The sequence below is a fragment of the Oncorhynchus tshawytscha genome, linkage group LG08 (genome assembly GCF_018296145.1).
Source record: "Oncorhynchus tshawytscha isolate Ot180627B linkage group LG08, Otsh_v2.0, whole genome shotgun sequence".
In the NCBI taxonomy this organism is placed as follows: domain Eukaryota; kingdom Metazoa; phylum Chordata; class Actinopteri; order Salmoniformes; family Salmonidae; genus Oncorhynchus; species Oncorhynchus tshawytscha.
The window spans coordinates 11,186,535-11,199,639 of NC_056436.1; the positions used below are offsets into that span (position 1 = coordinate 11,186,535).

At 47.2% G+C, this 13,105-nt stretch overlaps 1 protein-coding gene across 2 annotated transcripts in view; it reads right to left on the bottom strand.

Moving 5' to 3' along the window:
* The window catches only part of itsn2b (intersectin 2b), a 97,507-nt gene that overhangs the window by 40,702 nt on the left and 43,700 nt on the right, over positions 1–13,105 (bottom strand). For both annotated transcript variants that reach the window (XM_042325193.1, XM_042325192.1), the window contains 12 exons: positions 10,745–10,947; positions 9,973–10,604; positions 9,721–9,845; positions 9,397–9,605; positions 9,143–9,230; positions 7,386–7,582; positions 5,408–5,463; positions 4,203–4,369; positions 4,086–4,131; positions 3,786–3,907; positions 3,086–3,182; positions 2,605–2,799 (listed from right to left, as the gene is read on the bottom strand). In XM_042325193.1, coding sequence (XP_042181127.1) covers positions 2,605–2,799; positions 3,086–3,182; positions 3,786–3,907; positions 4,086–4,131; positions 4,203–4,369; positions 5,408–5,463; positions 7,386–7,582; positions 9,143–9,230; positions 9,397–9,605; positions 9,721–9,845; positions 9,973–10,604; positions 10,745–10,947 — 2,137 coding nt within the window. The remainder of the gene's footprint in view (positions 1–2,604; positions 2,800–3,085; positions 3,183–3,785; positions 3,908–4,085; positions 4,132–4,202; positions 4,370–5,407; positions 5,464–7,385; positions 7,583–9,142; positions 9,231–9,396; positions 9,606–9,720; positions 9,846–9,972; positions 10,605–10,744; positions 10,948–13,105) is intronic.

The following is a 13,105-nucleotide window of genomic DNA, read 5'->3' on the forward strand; positions in this document are numbered from 1 at the left end:
GACAGGACAGATCTCAGCTCTTGGTTCAGTCAGTCCCACAGGACAGATCTCAGCTCTTGGATCAGTCAGTCCCACAGGACAGATCTCAGCTCTTGGTTCAGTCAGTCCCAGGCTAGACAGCCAGTTGGTGGGGATTGAGTTGAAAAAGCAGAAAGGACCAGACAGTCCAGGTAGCTTCCCCTAACCACAGACCTAGGATCAGATGACCTAATTGCTAACACTAACCACTAGAGCAGTGTGTAACTTATTGTCCTAGCACTACACAGCTGATTCAAATTATCTATTTATTAGGCCTTTGATTTCAAATCAGATGTCTTGAGTGCGTGGATTGTGGATTGAGAAATACTGCTCTACGGGATGACAACTAATCTGACTCTGTATCAGTGCTCGAGTAGGTAGAAACTGCACCTAACCACTGACACAGGGTCAGATAGTTATACTGAACAAAAATATATACAACGCAACATGTCAACAGTCAATTGAAATATATTAATTAGGCCCTAATCTATGGATTTCACATGACTGGGCCGGGGTGCATCCATGGGTGGGACTGTGAGGACATAGGCCCACCCACTGGGGAGACAGGCCCACCCACTGGGGAGACAGGCCCAGCCACTGGGGAGGCAGGCCCAGCCACTGGGGAGGCAGGCCCAGCCACTGGGGAGGCAGGCCCAGCCACTGGGGAGGCAGGCCCAGCCACTGGGGAGGCAGGCCCAGCCACTGGGGAGGCAGGCCCACCCACTGGGGAGGCAGGCCCAGCCATTCAGAATGAGTTTTTCCCCACAAAAAGGCCTTTATTAGACAGTTTAATCTGCTGTCCGGGTGGCTGGTCTCCAACGATCAGGTAAAGAAGCCGGATGTGGAGGTCCTGGGCTCGCGTGGTTACACGTGGTCTGCGGTTGTGAGGCCGGCTGGACGTACTGCCAAATTCTCTAAAACGATGTTGAGGGCAGCTTATGGTAGAGAAATTAACATGAAATTCTCTGGCAACAGCTCTGGTGGACATTCCTGCAGTCATCATGCCAATTGCACGCTCCCTCAAAACCTGAGACATCTGTGGCATTGTGTTGAGTGACAACACTGCACATTTTTGGCCCTTGTAAACAAATGTGTGCACATAACTTGAAATAAATAATTTGTGTGTGTATGGAACATTTCTGGGATATTTTATTTTAGCTCATGAAACATGGGACCAACACTTTACATGTTGCGTTTATATTTTTGTTCAGTATATTTCATCCCCCTAATGGTTAAAGTTAGCATTATGGGCTGGGTAATCTTACCCTAGATCTGTGGTTAAGGATAACATCTACCCACTCCAAAAAATACACAGGTATAAGGTCAGAGGTCAGAGAGGTGTGGCCAGACACAGGTCAGAAGTTAGTAAAAGGGTGAGGCCTCTATGACAGTCAGTGGGTCTCTCTGAGACAGAGGAGGAGGAGACGCTACCACTCTACAAAAAGAAAGATTAAGGGAGGAGAGGAGAGGAGGGAAAGGAGGGAGAGAAGTAAAAGGAAGAGTGAGAACAAGGGATGGATGGATGAAATGGACAGGAATAAAGAGTAGGGAAAACTCCCATAATACCATGCTAAACCCTAACCTTTATACTGCTAAACCCTAACCCCTAACCTTTATACTGATAAACCCTTACCCTAACCTCACCACTATCCTTTAGACTGCTAAACCCTTACCCTAACCCCTAACCTTTATACTGCTAACCCCTAACCCCTAACCTTTATACTGCTAAACCCTAACCCCTAACCTTTATACTGCTAAACCCTAACCCTAACCTTTATACTGCTAAACCCTTACCCTAACCCCTAACCTTTATACTGCTAAACCCTACCCTAACCCCTAACCTTACCCTAACCTCACCATAACCTTTATACTGCTAAACCCTTACCCTAACCCCTAACCTTTATACTGCTAAACCCTTACCCTAACCCCTAACCTTTATACTGCTAAACCCTTACCCTAACCCCTAACCTTTATACTGCTAAACCCTAACCCTAACCTTTATACTGCTAAACCCTAACCCCTAACCCCTATCCTTTATACTGCTAAACCCTTACCCTAACCACTAACCTTTATACTGCTAAACCCTTACCCTAACCCCTAACCTTACCCTAACCTCACCATAACCTTTATACTGCTAAACCCTTACCCTAACCACTAACCTTTATACTGCTAAACCCTTACCCTAACCTCACCATAACCTTTATACTGCTAAACCCTTACCCTAACCACTAACCGTTATACTGCTAAACCCTTACCCTAACCGTTATACTGCTAAACCCTTACCCCTAACCCCTATCCTTTATACTGCTAAACCCTAACCCCTAACCCCTATCCTTTATACTGCTAAACCCTAACCCCTAACCCCTATCCGTTATACTGCTAAACCCTTACCCTAACCCCACCACTGTCCTTTAGACTGGTTAGACTCATCTTGCCTTGCCCACTGGGCTTACTAATATCTTCCATATACCCGTCATGTGTACTGGGATGTACCTTGTGTGTGTCTGTCTGTCTACCCTGTCTTGTGAACATTCCACTTTGAGAAATGACGTCTTCGGAAAAACATCAAAATAGTAATGTACTCACATTGCTGGCTGGGATCGGAGTCGACGGTGGTCATCTTGACGTAATTGGTTGGGAACAGACCGGTGATCCCATTGACCTCTCCTTTCCACCAATTGGGGTCGTTCTTGTCGAACACATTGATCATCTGACCTTTGGAGAAGCTCATCTCATCCTCGTTGGCTGCTTTGTAGTCGTACGCGGCAATGACCTGACACACTGGAGGAGAGAGAGAGAGCAAGAGCAGGGGGAGAGAGAGGGAGGGGGCAGTGTCGGCTGATGGGAGAAGCTATATGGAGGACAGCCTCATTGTATTGGCTAGAATGGAATAAATGGAACGGACTCAAACATGGTTTCCATGTGTGATGTGTTTGATACCGTTCCATTGATTCCATTCCAGATATTACAATGAGCCTGTCCTCCTATAGCTCCTCTCACCAGCCTCCTTGTAAACTACACATTCTCTTTTCTTACCTACTAAAAGATGTGTGTATGTGTATGTTACCTGGTAGAGGTGCCTGTGTGGACCTGCCGCTGTTAGATCCCAGCATTTTGACATGTGAGGGAGGAAACCAACCCTTCTGACGCTTCTTTCCTCGCGCCTTAGAGACCGAGAGAGATCAGTCAACCAGTCATTCAGTCAATCAGTCAACCAGTCAATCAGTCAATCAGTCAATCAGTCAATCAGTCAACCAAACTATCAGTCAACCAAACAATCAGTCAACCAAATAATCAGTCAAACAAATAATCAGTCAACCAGTCAATCAGTCAATCAGTCAATCAGTCAACCAGTCAATCAGTCAATCAGTCAACCAGTCAACCAGTCAACCAGTCAACCAAACAATCAGTCAACCAAACAATCAGTCAACCAAACAATCATATGTATCAATCTAATGCTGCGTTTAGACAGGCAGCCAAATTCGGATGTTGTTTTCACTAATTGGTCTTTTGACCAATCAGATCAGCTCTGAAAAATATCTGATGTGAAAAAACCTGATCTGATTGGTCAACAGACAAATTAGTGAAAACAATATCAGAATTGGGTGCCTGCACAAGAAACCTAATTCTGATATTTTCCCACTTATTGGTATTTTTTACCAATCAGATCAGATCTTAATTCAATAACTGTAAATCAACACAGCCAAAATCATATTGCCTTATTTCATTAGAGTCTAAAACAACCATTAATCAATCAATCAGCCAACCTGCAGTTCTCCGAGCAACCAGCCGGAGGAATCCTTGCTGAGGATGAGGATGAGCTGTCCTGGTGCAAGGCTGAGCTGCTCTGTTCCTGTGGCCATGAAGGCAGTGCTCACCTGGGCTATCTCTACACACACACGCACACACACACACACACACACACACGCACGCACGCACGCACGCACGCACACAAACACACACACACGCACACAATCACACAATCACACACGTAGGGAGTAACATCAGATTTAGAGGAAGTGTTGAAAGGAACAAAGTGTGGATATGCATTTCTCCAGTTGACTCACCTGGCTTCTTCCCAGGCTGTCCTGGCTTCCCTGGGCTGCTGGATGTCTGAAATGAAAAGTTATAAAAACAAGGTCAGATACAAGTTAAAGTCAAGGATGTGTGTGTGTGTATCTTACGTCGGTCTCTTTGGGTTTGACGTAGTTAGAAGGGAACACTCCAGTGCGGTCTCCGATGCCTCCGCTCCACCACTCTCCCTCTCTCTGGGTCACCAGGATCACATCACCCTCTCTAAACGTCAGGTCGCCATGCTCTGGGCTCTCATAGGTGTACAGCGCCATGTACTCTGATTGGTGAGACAAAAGATCACCTCTCAGAGAGACATTCTTATTGGATGATACAAACCATGACCTCTCAGAGAGACATTCTTATTGGATGATACAAACCATGACATCTCAGAGAGACATTCTTATTGGATGACACAATTCACTACAGAGTCATGGACATTACCATCTGACAAGGCAGAACTGTATTTTATAATGTTCCCAACACAAGAACTGAATCGTGTAAGAGTGCTTTTGCAGAAGGACATGTTTTTGGGGAAGAGAGAGAGAGAAAGAGAGATAGCGAACGAGGGACAGAGAGAGGGACAGACAGAGGGCAAGAGACAGAGAGAGGGCGAGAGAGTGAGAAGGCGAGAGAGGGCGAGAGAGGGTCAGGGGGAGAGAGGGTGAGAGAGGGCGAGAGAGCGTCAGGGGGAGAGAGGGCGAGAAAGCATCAGGGGGAGAGAGGGCGAGAAAGCATCAGGGGGAGAGAGGGCGAGAGAGCGTCAGGGGAGAGAGGGCGAGAGAGCGTCAGGGGAGAGAGGGCGAGAGACAGCGAGAGGGCGAGAGAGCGAGACAGTGAGAAGGCGAGAGAGGGCGAGAGAGCGTCAGGGCGAGAGAGCGTCAGGGAGCGAGAGCGTCAGGGAGAGAGAGCGTCAGGGCGAGAGAGCGTCAGGGCGAGAGAGGGCGAGAGAGTGTCAGGGGGAGAGAGGGAGAGAGAGCATCAGGGGGAGAGAGGGCAAGAGAGCGTCAGGGCGAGAGAGGGCGAGAGAGCGTCAAGGCGAGAGAGGGCAAGAGAGTGAGAGAGGGCGAGAGAGAGAGAGAGAGGGCGAGAGCGAGAGGGCGAGAGAGGGAGAGCGAGAGAGGGAGAGAGAGGGCGAGTGAGAGAGAGAGAGGGCGAGCGAGAGAGAGAGAGAGAGGGCGAGAGAGAGAGAGAGGGGCGAGAGAGAGAGAGAGAGAGAGAGAGAGTGAGAGCGGGAGAGCGAGCGAGAGAGAGAGGGCGAGAGAGGGCGAGAGAGAGAGGGCAAGAGAGGGCGAGAGAAAGAGGGCGAGAGGAGTACCTTCCTGTTGAGCAGCATCTGAGGACTCCACTTCATCTGGCGGAGAATACGTCAGGCTGAGACGAGACAAACGACATTAATAAAACAAAAAAATACTTTTCTATCATAAGACCAGTACTACCGTGCCCTAACCTCACCCCTAACCTCACCCCAAACCAACAACAACGTAACAACAAGCAGCCATATGATTTAATTGCACCTTTATTTGCACCAGCTAGTTGAGAACAAGTTCTCATTTACAACTGCGACCTGGCCAAGATAAAGCAAAGCAGTTTGACACAAACAACAACACAGAGTTACACATGGAATAAACAAACATACAGTCAATCGCCCTCTCTCGCTCTGACGCACAGTAGGAAAAAAAGAGTCTATATGCAGTGAGTGCAAATTAGGTAAGATAAGGGAGTTTCGGCAATAAATAGGCCATAGTGGCGAAATAATTACAATATAGCAATTACACACTGGAGTGATAGATGTGCAGAAGATGAGTGTGCAAGTAGAGATACTGGGGTGCAAAGGAGCAAAATAAATAAATAAATACAGTATGGGGAGGAGGTAGTTGGATGGGCTATTTACAGATGGGCTATGTACAGGTGCAGTGATCTCTGAGCTGCTCTGACAGCTGGTGCTTAAAGTTAGTGAGGGAGATATGAGTCTCCAGCTTCAGTGATTTTTGCAGTTCCTTCCAGTCATTGACAGCAGAGAACTGGAAGGAAAGGCAGCCAAAAGAGGAATTGGCTTTGGGGGTGACCAGTGAGATATACCTGCTGGAGTGCGTGCTACGGGTGGGTGCTACTATGGTGACCAATGAGTTGAGATAAGGCCGGGCTTTACCGAGCAGAGACTTGTAGATGACCTGGAGCCAGTGGGTTTGGCGACGAGTATGAGGGCCAGCAAACGAGAGCATACAGGTCGCAGTGGTGGGTAGTATATGGGGTTTTGGTGACAAAATGGATGGCACTGTGATAGACTGCATCTAATTTGTTGAGTAGAGTGTTGGCGGCTATTTTGTAAATGACATCGCCGAAGTCGAGGATCGGTAGGATAGTCAGTTTTAAGAGAGTATGTTTGGCAGCATGAGTGAAGGATGCTTTGTTGCGAAATAGGAAGCCGATTCTAGATTTAATTTTGGATTGGAGATTCTTAATGTGAGTCTGGAAGGAGAGTTTACAGTCTAACCAGACACCTAGGTATTTATAGTTGTCCACATATTCTAGGTCAGAACCGTCCAGAGTAGTGATGCTAGACGGGGGGCAGGTGCGGGCAGGTGTTCGGTTGAAGAACATGCATTTAGTTTTACTTGCATTTAAGAGCAGTTGGAGGCCACGGAAGGAGAGTTGTATGGCATTGAAGCTCGCCAGGAGGGTTGTTAACACAGTGTCCAAAGAAGGGCCAGAAGTATCCAGAATGGTGTCGTCTGCGTAGAGGTGTATCAGAGACTCACCAGCAATAAGAGCGACATCATTAATATATACAGAGAAGAGAGTCGGTCCAAGAATTTAACCCTGTGGCACCCCCATAGAGACTGCCAGGGTCCCGGACAACAGACCCTCTGATTTGACACACTGAACTCCATCTGAGAAGTAGTTGGTGAACGAGGCGAGGCAGTCATTTGAGAAACCAAGGCTGTTTAGTCTGCCGATAAGAATGTGGTGATTGACAGAGCCGAAAGCCTTGGCCAGGTTGATGAATACAGCTGCACAGTATTGTCTCTTATCGATGGCGATTATGATATCGTTTAGGACCTTGGGCGTGGCTGAGATGCACTCATGACCAGCTCTGAAACCAGATTGCATAGCGGAGAAGGTATGGTGGGATTCGAAATGGTCGGTAATCTGTTTTGATTTGGCCTGTTCAAGTACATATGAATTCTACACACACACGACTGAATTCCTTCACTGTGTGTGTGGGAAGTGTGTGTGTGTGTGTGTGTGTGTGGGGGGTGTACGCGTGCGTGTGTATGTATGTATGTATTTACGCAGTGGTGTTGTCATTGTCTCCCAGGAGTGTGACATATGTTTTGGGGAACCAGCCCTGAACCCCATTGAGCTCCCCCAGCCACCAGCTGTCCTGCTGCTCCAGCACCCGGATCACATCATCCTTACTGAAGTTCAGATGGCTCTCTGTCTTAGCAGTCCACGAACACAGAGCCTGGGCCTGCAGGTGACCCACCACCTAGAGCAAGAGGAGGAAGGATGGAGGGAGATAAGATTGAGGGAGGGACAGAGAGAGAGAGAGGTAGATAGCAGAAGGTTGATAGCAAATTTAAATTGGGATATTGTAGGTAATAAAACAATACGCTTTTCCCTCATGGATCAAAAAGTACAAGATCGGTGTAATCATATTCCTAACACCAGTCGTTTCCTTTTTAAATCCAAGGTAGTCAGGGTAGTGGAATCCGTCTGATCTGGTAGCAACATGATCTGTGTGCGGTGTTATGATCACACTTGTAGGCGATGTTATGGCGACGTTGGCTAGCTAAGCTCATACGCAGAAACACGTCATCAGGTCTAACAGTTGTCTCGCGCAGGACTGCAGAAGGCCATCAAATCAAAAGACACTCCTTCCATATAAAAGTTGTTTTTGACGAAAAGGAAGTTGGGATATTAGCTTGTTCAACTGCGTCAGACAACAGCTCAGATCTACGTTGTGCCATTAGATTCAGAGAAAATGATGTTTCACTTTTCTCATTGATTAATATTTGTTTTAGACTATAATGGGGCAGCAGGTAGGCTAGTGGTTAGTGTTGGGCCAAACCGAAAGGTTGCTGGATCGAATCCCTGACCTGACTAGGGGTGTATTATCTGTTGTTCTGCACCTGAACAAGGCAGTTAACCCACTGTTCCACGGTAGGCCGTCATTGTAAGTAAGTATTTGCCTAGTTAAATAAAGATTAAATAAAATTGTAAAAAATAATTATATATATATCTCATTGACTTCTCTAACCTCAAATCCCGGCTGGTCTGCTTCGCAAGCATTCCCGAATATCTTGTGATATTACGCCTCTGGGTTTAGAAAATGTGGTGGAGCCATCAATCTCCATATTTTGACCACCTACCCACTGTTGGGTCAAATTGGTCAGTAGTGGGGAAGGGCTATAAGACCCCTTCCCCACTACATTTATAGGGTCCTAGACTACAGATTAACAATTCATTATAATGTTTAATACCATTCCACAGACTTTTCTAGTCTCTGCCTCTTACAAAGAAACAGTCTGAGAAATGTGTTAATTATTGCAGGGTGTCTGTGAGAAGGCACCTCTTGGCTAAAAGAGAATAGACACAGAACCCTGCAGGGGAATGAAAGAGATAAGAGACTAGTCAGACAGACCTCTATAAATCAACTTGGGGAGTGGACATTTACTGCTGAGCCCTTAGAAGACACTGGAACTATTTTATCTCTCTTGCAAGTTTGTATAGCTGTGTATGCATGGGCTTGGTCTGATGAGTAGAAGGTAATGACGTATGCAGTGACATCACAAGGGCTGGACTTCGGGCTTAAAAAAATAACTTGGGACTTTTCTTATTTTGCAAAACTAAGGAGAGACATCAGTTGTATGTGTGATGTTTGATCTTTGACTTCTGTCTACAGCTGTTTTTTGATTAAAATTGTTATGATTTATAAGTGCACATTGAGTGTTCCTTATACGTTAAGTAAATAAAACGGAGCACAGAAAAACAGAACCAACACTACCCTAGCTTCAATTGGCTCCTCCCACTCCTCCTCTACCTGTACCTGCTCCGAGGGGGTGGGGTGAGGGGCGTGTGTAGGCGTGAAGGCAGAGTTCTGTCCTGTTGACATAGAAGCATCTTCCCCGGGTTTCCTGGAAGACATGAAGGTTCAGAGGTCATGAACTTTTCAGTCAGCAGTACAGTATTTACATGAATCACCATATCAATGTCTCATCAGGGTTGAGGAAAGGTTACACGCTCCACACCTATGAGAAATACCTATGACTAGAAACGATGTGTGTGTATTATCCAACCTACCCTGTGTTGATGGGGGTGGAGAGCTGTGGTCTGAGGGCCTGTTTAGCAGCATAAACAGCAGTAGTAGCACCAGCAGTGGTAGTTGTAGTAACAGTAGCAGGTCTCTCTGATTTGAACTGTCTCTCTACATAACTCTCTGGGAACCAGCCCATCTTTCCCTGACGACTCCCGTACAGCCAACCCTGCTCTCGCTCCGTACTCTCATCTACCTAGACACACACAAACAGATGAATTGGCACACAACAGTCAGACAACGGTCAGACAACAGAGAAGCAGAGTGTAGAATTAAATCCAGAAATAAATTGTCATCCGTATGGTTCTAACCTCGATGACCTCATCGGTTTCAAAGCTGAGTTCTTCCAGGTTGCGAGCGGTGAAAGGGTAGAGCGCCCGGAAGGAAGTGAGCATCGCAGACTTCCTGTGCTCTGTGGCCTGGGGTTTCAGACCGCCTGGAACAGCCAATCACATAACATATAATAATCTCAAATTGACGAGAGCAACCACGTGGCTATCAGTTTTCCATATCCTAATAAAGGTCTAATAGAACAGTTTAATAGTCTAGTGGTTCCTCCTTACCTTTCCTCTCCTCTAGACCTCCAAGAAGGGCTAACAGTTTGTCGTGGATGTCTGTCTTCCCTGCACGCCCCTGCTGGCGCACCGCCGCCACCTCCTCCTCTCTGCTCCTCCTCTCCTCCTCCAGCTTCCTCTTCGCTTCTTCTTTCAGCCTCCTCGCTTCTTCCTCCTGCTGCCTCCTCCTCTCCTCATCCTTCCTCTTCAATCTCTTCTTGTCCTCCTCACACCTCTTGCTCTCCACCTCTTCCTGCCTTTTCTTCTCAACCTCCCTCTCCTCCTCTAACCTCTTCCGCTCCTCTTCCTCCCTCTCCTCCTCCCTCCTCTTCCTCCCCTCTTCCTCCCTCTCCTCCCTCCTCTTCCTCTCCCCTTCCTCCCTCCTCTTCCTCTCCTCTTCCTCCTGTCTTCTCTCCTCCTCTCTCCTCTTCCTCTCCTCTTCCTCCTGTCTCCTCCTCTCCTCCTCCTCTCTGCTTTCTCGTTCTACCTTTTCTTTAGCAGCTAAGAGGCGGGCTTGTGTCTCCTTCTCCTCCTCCTCTCTCAGTTTGGCCTCTCTCTCTTCCTGCAGCCTCCTCTGTCTCTCCTCCTCCTCTCTCTTCAGCTTCTCCTGCCACTGACGCTCCTTCTGCAGCTTAATACGCCTGGGGAGGGAGGGGAGAGAGAGAGAGAGAGAGAGAGAGAGAGAGAGAGAGGAGATAGGGAAAAGACAGACAGGCCTATGTCAAAGACCAGATAATGCTTGAGCATGTCTGTGTGTTAGGCAGAGGGGAGTGCTGTTCACCTTTTGGCCTCCTCCTCCTCTCTCCTCTCCTCCTCCTCCTCCCTCCTCTTCCTCTCCTCCTCCCTCCTCTTCCTCTCCTCCTCCCTCCTCTTCCTCTCCTCCTGCTGCTCTCTCTGTCTCTCCAGTTCTCTCCCTTTGTCCTCTTTGATGCTCCGTAGTTTATCCAGAGCCGAATGCTGCTTCCGCTGGTTCTCTCTCAGTTCCTGATGTTACCACATCAACAAGAGGGCACATTTCACCACATACTAACACGGTCACACATTCAGAATCACAACACGATCTATTACATTTACACTACACTTCTTTTATTAACTGGTAACAGCAAAGGATCTAACAGGATGGCACAGCGAGCACTGGGATGAGAGGGTTGGACAACTCGGAGTGGTTTAGACACCAAGAGAGGAGAGAGAGAAATATATATATAGTACAGTACTGTACCAGTCAGAACTGTTTGGACACACCGACTCATTCAAGGGTTTTTCTTTATTTTTTACTACATTGTAGAATAATAGTGAAGACATCAAAACTATAAAATGACACGTATAGAAACATGTAGAGACCCCCCAAAAAAGTGTTAAACAAATCAAAATATATTTTATATTTGAGATTCTTCAAAGTAGCAACCCTTTGCCTTGATGACAGCTTTGCACACTCTTGCCATTCTCTCAACCAGCTTCATGAGGTAATCACCTGGAATCTATTTCAATTTAAAGCTGTGCCTTGTTAAAAGTTAATTCGTAGAATTTGTTTCCTTCTTAATGCGTTAGAGCCAATCAGTTGTGTTGTGACAAGATAGGGGTGGTATAGAGAAGATAGCCCTATTTAGTAAAATACCTATTTAGTAAAAGACCAAGTCCATATTATGGCAAGAACAGCTCAAATAAGCAAAGAGAAACGACAGTCCATCATTAAGACATGAAGGTCAGTCAATCCAGGACATTTCTTAAAGTGCAGTCGCAAAAACCATCAAGCGCTATGAAGAAACTGGCTCTCGTGAGGACCGCCACAGGAATGGAAGACCCAGAGTTACCTCTGCTGCAGAGGATAAGTTCATTAGAGTTACCAGCCTCAGATTGCAGCCCAAATAAATTCTTCACAGAGTTCAAGTAACAGACACATCTCAACATGAACTGTTCAGATGAGACTGCATGAATCAGGCCTTCGTGGTTGAATTGCTGCAAAGAAACCACTTGCTTGGGCCAAGAAACACGAGCAATGTGCATTAGACCGGTGGAAATCTGTCCTTTGGTCTGATGAGTCCAAATGTAAGATTTTTGGTTCCAACCGCAGGAGGATATCTCTCCAGGAACAGGGTTGGAGTAAAAACCTACAGGAGGGTAACTCTCCAGGAACAGGGTTAGAGTAAAAACCTACAGGAGGGTAGCTCTCCAGGAACAAGGTAACTCTCCAGGAACAGGGTTGGAGTTAAAACCTTCAGGAGGGTAACTCGCCAGGAACAAGGTTGGAGTGAAAACCTACAGGAGGGTTGCTCTCCAGGAACAGAGTTGGAGTGAAAACCTTCAGGAGGGTAGCTCTCCAGGAACAGGGTTGGAGTGAAAACCTACAGGAGGGTAGCTCTCCAGGAACAGGGCTGGAGTTAAAACCTTCAGGAGGGTAGGTCTCCAGGAACAGGGTTGGAGTTAAAACCTTCAGGAGGGTAGCTCTCCAGGAACAAGGTTGGAGTACAAACCTACAGGAGGGTAGCTCTCCAGGAACAGGGTTGGATTGAAAACCTACAGGAGGGTAGCTCTCCAGGAACAGGGTTGGAGTTAAAACCTTCAGGAGGGTAGCTCTCCAGGAACAGGGTTGGAGTAAAAACCTACAGGAGGGTAGCTCTCCAGGAACAGGGTTGGATTGAAAACCTACAGGAGGGTAGCTCTCCAGCAACAGGGTTGGAGTTAAAACCTTCAGGAGGGTAGCTCTCCAGGAACAGGGTTGGAGTAAAAACCTACAGGAGGGTAGCTCTCCAGGAACAGGGTTGGAGTGAAAACCTACAGGAGGGTAGCTCTCCAGGAACAGGGTTGGAGTTAAAACCTTCAGGAGGGTAGCTCTCCAGGAACAGGGTTGGAGTTAAAACCTACAGGAGGGTAGCTCTCCAGGAACAGGGTTGGAGTAAAAACCTACAGGAGGGTAGCTCTCCAGGAACAGGGTTGGAGTTAAAACCTTCAGGACGGTAGCTCTCCAGGAACAGGGTTGGAGTGAAAACCTACAGGAGGGTAGCTCTCCAGGAACAGGGTTGGAGTTAAAACCTTCAGGAGGGTAGCTCTCCAGGAACAGGGTTGGAGTTAAAACCTACAGAAGGGTAGCTCTCCAGGAACAGGGTTAGAGTAAAAACCTACAGGAGGGTAGCTCTCCAGGAAC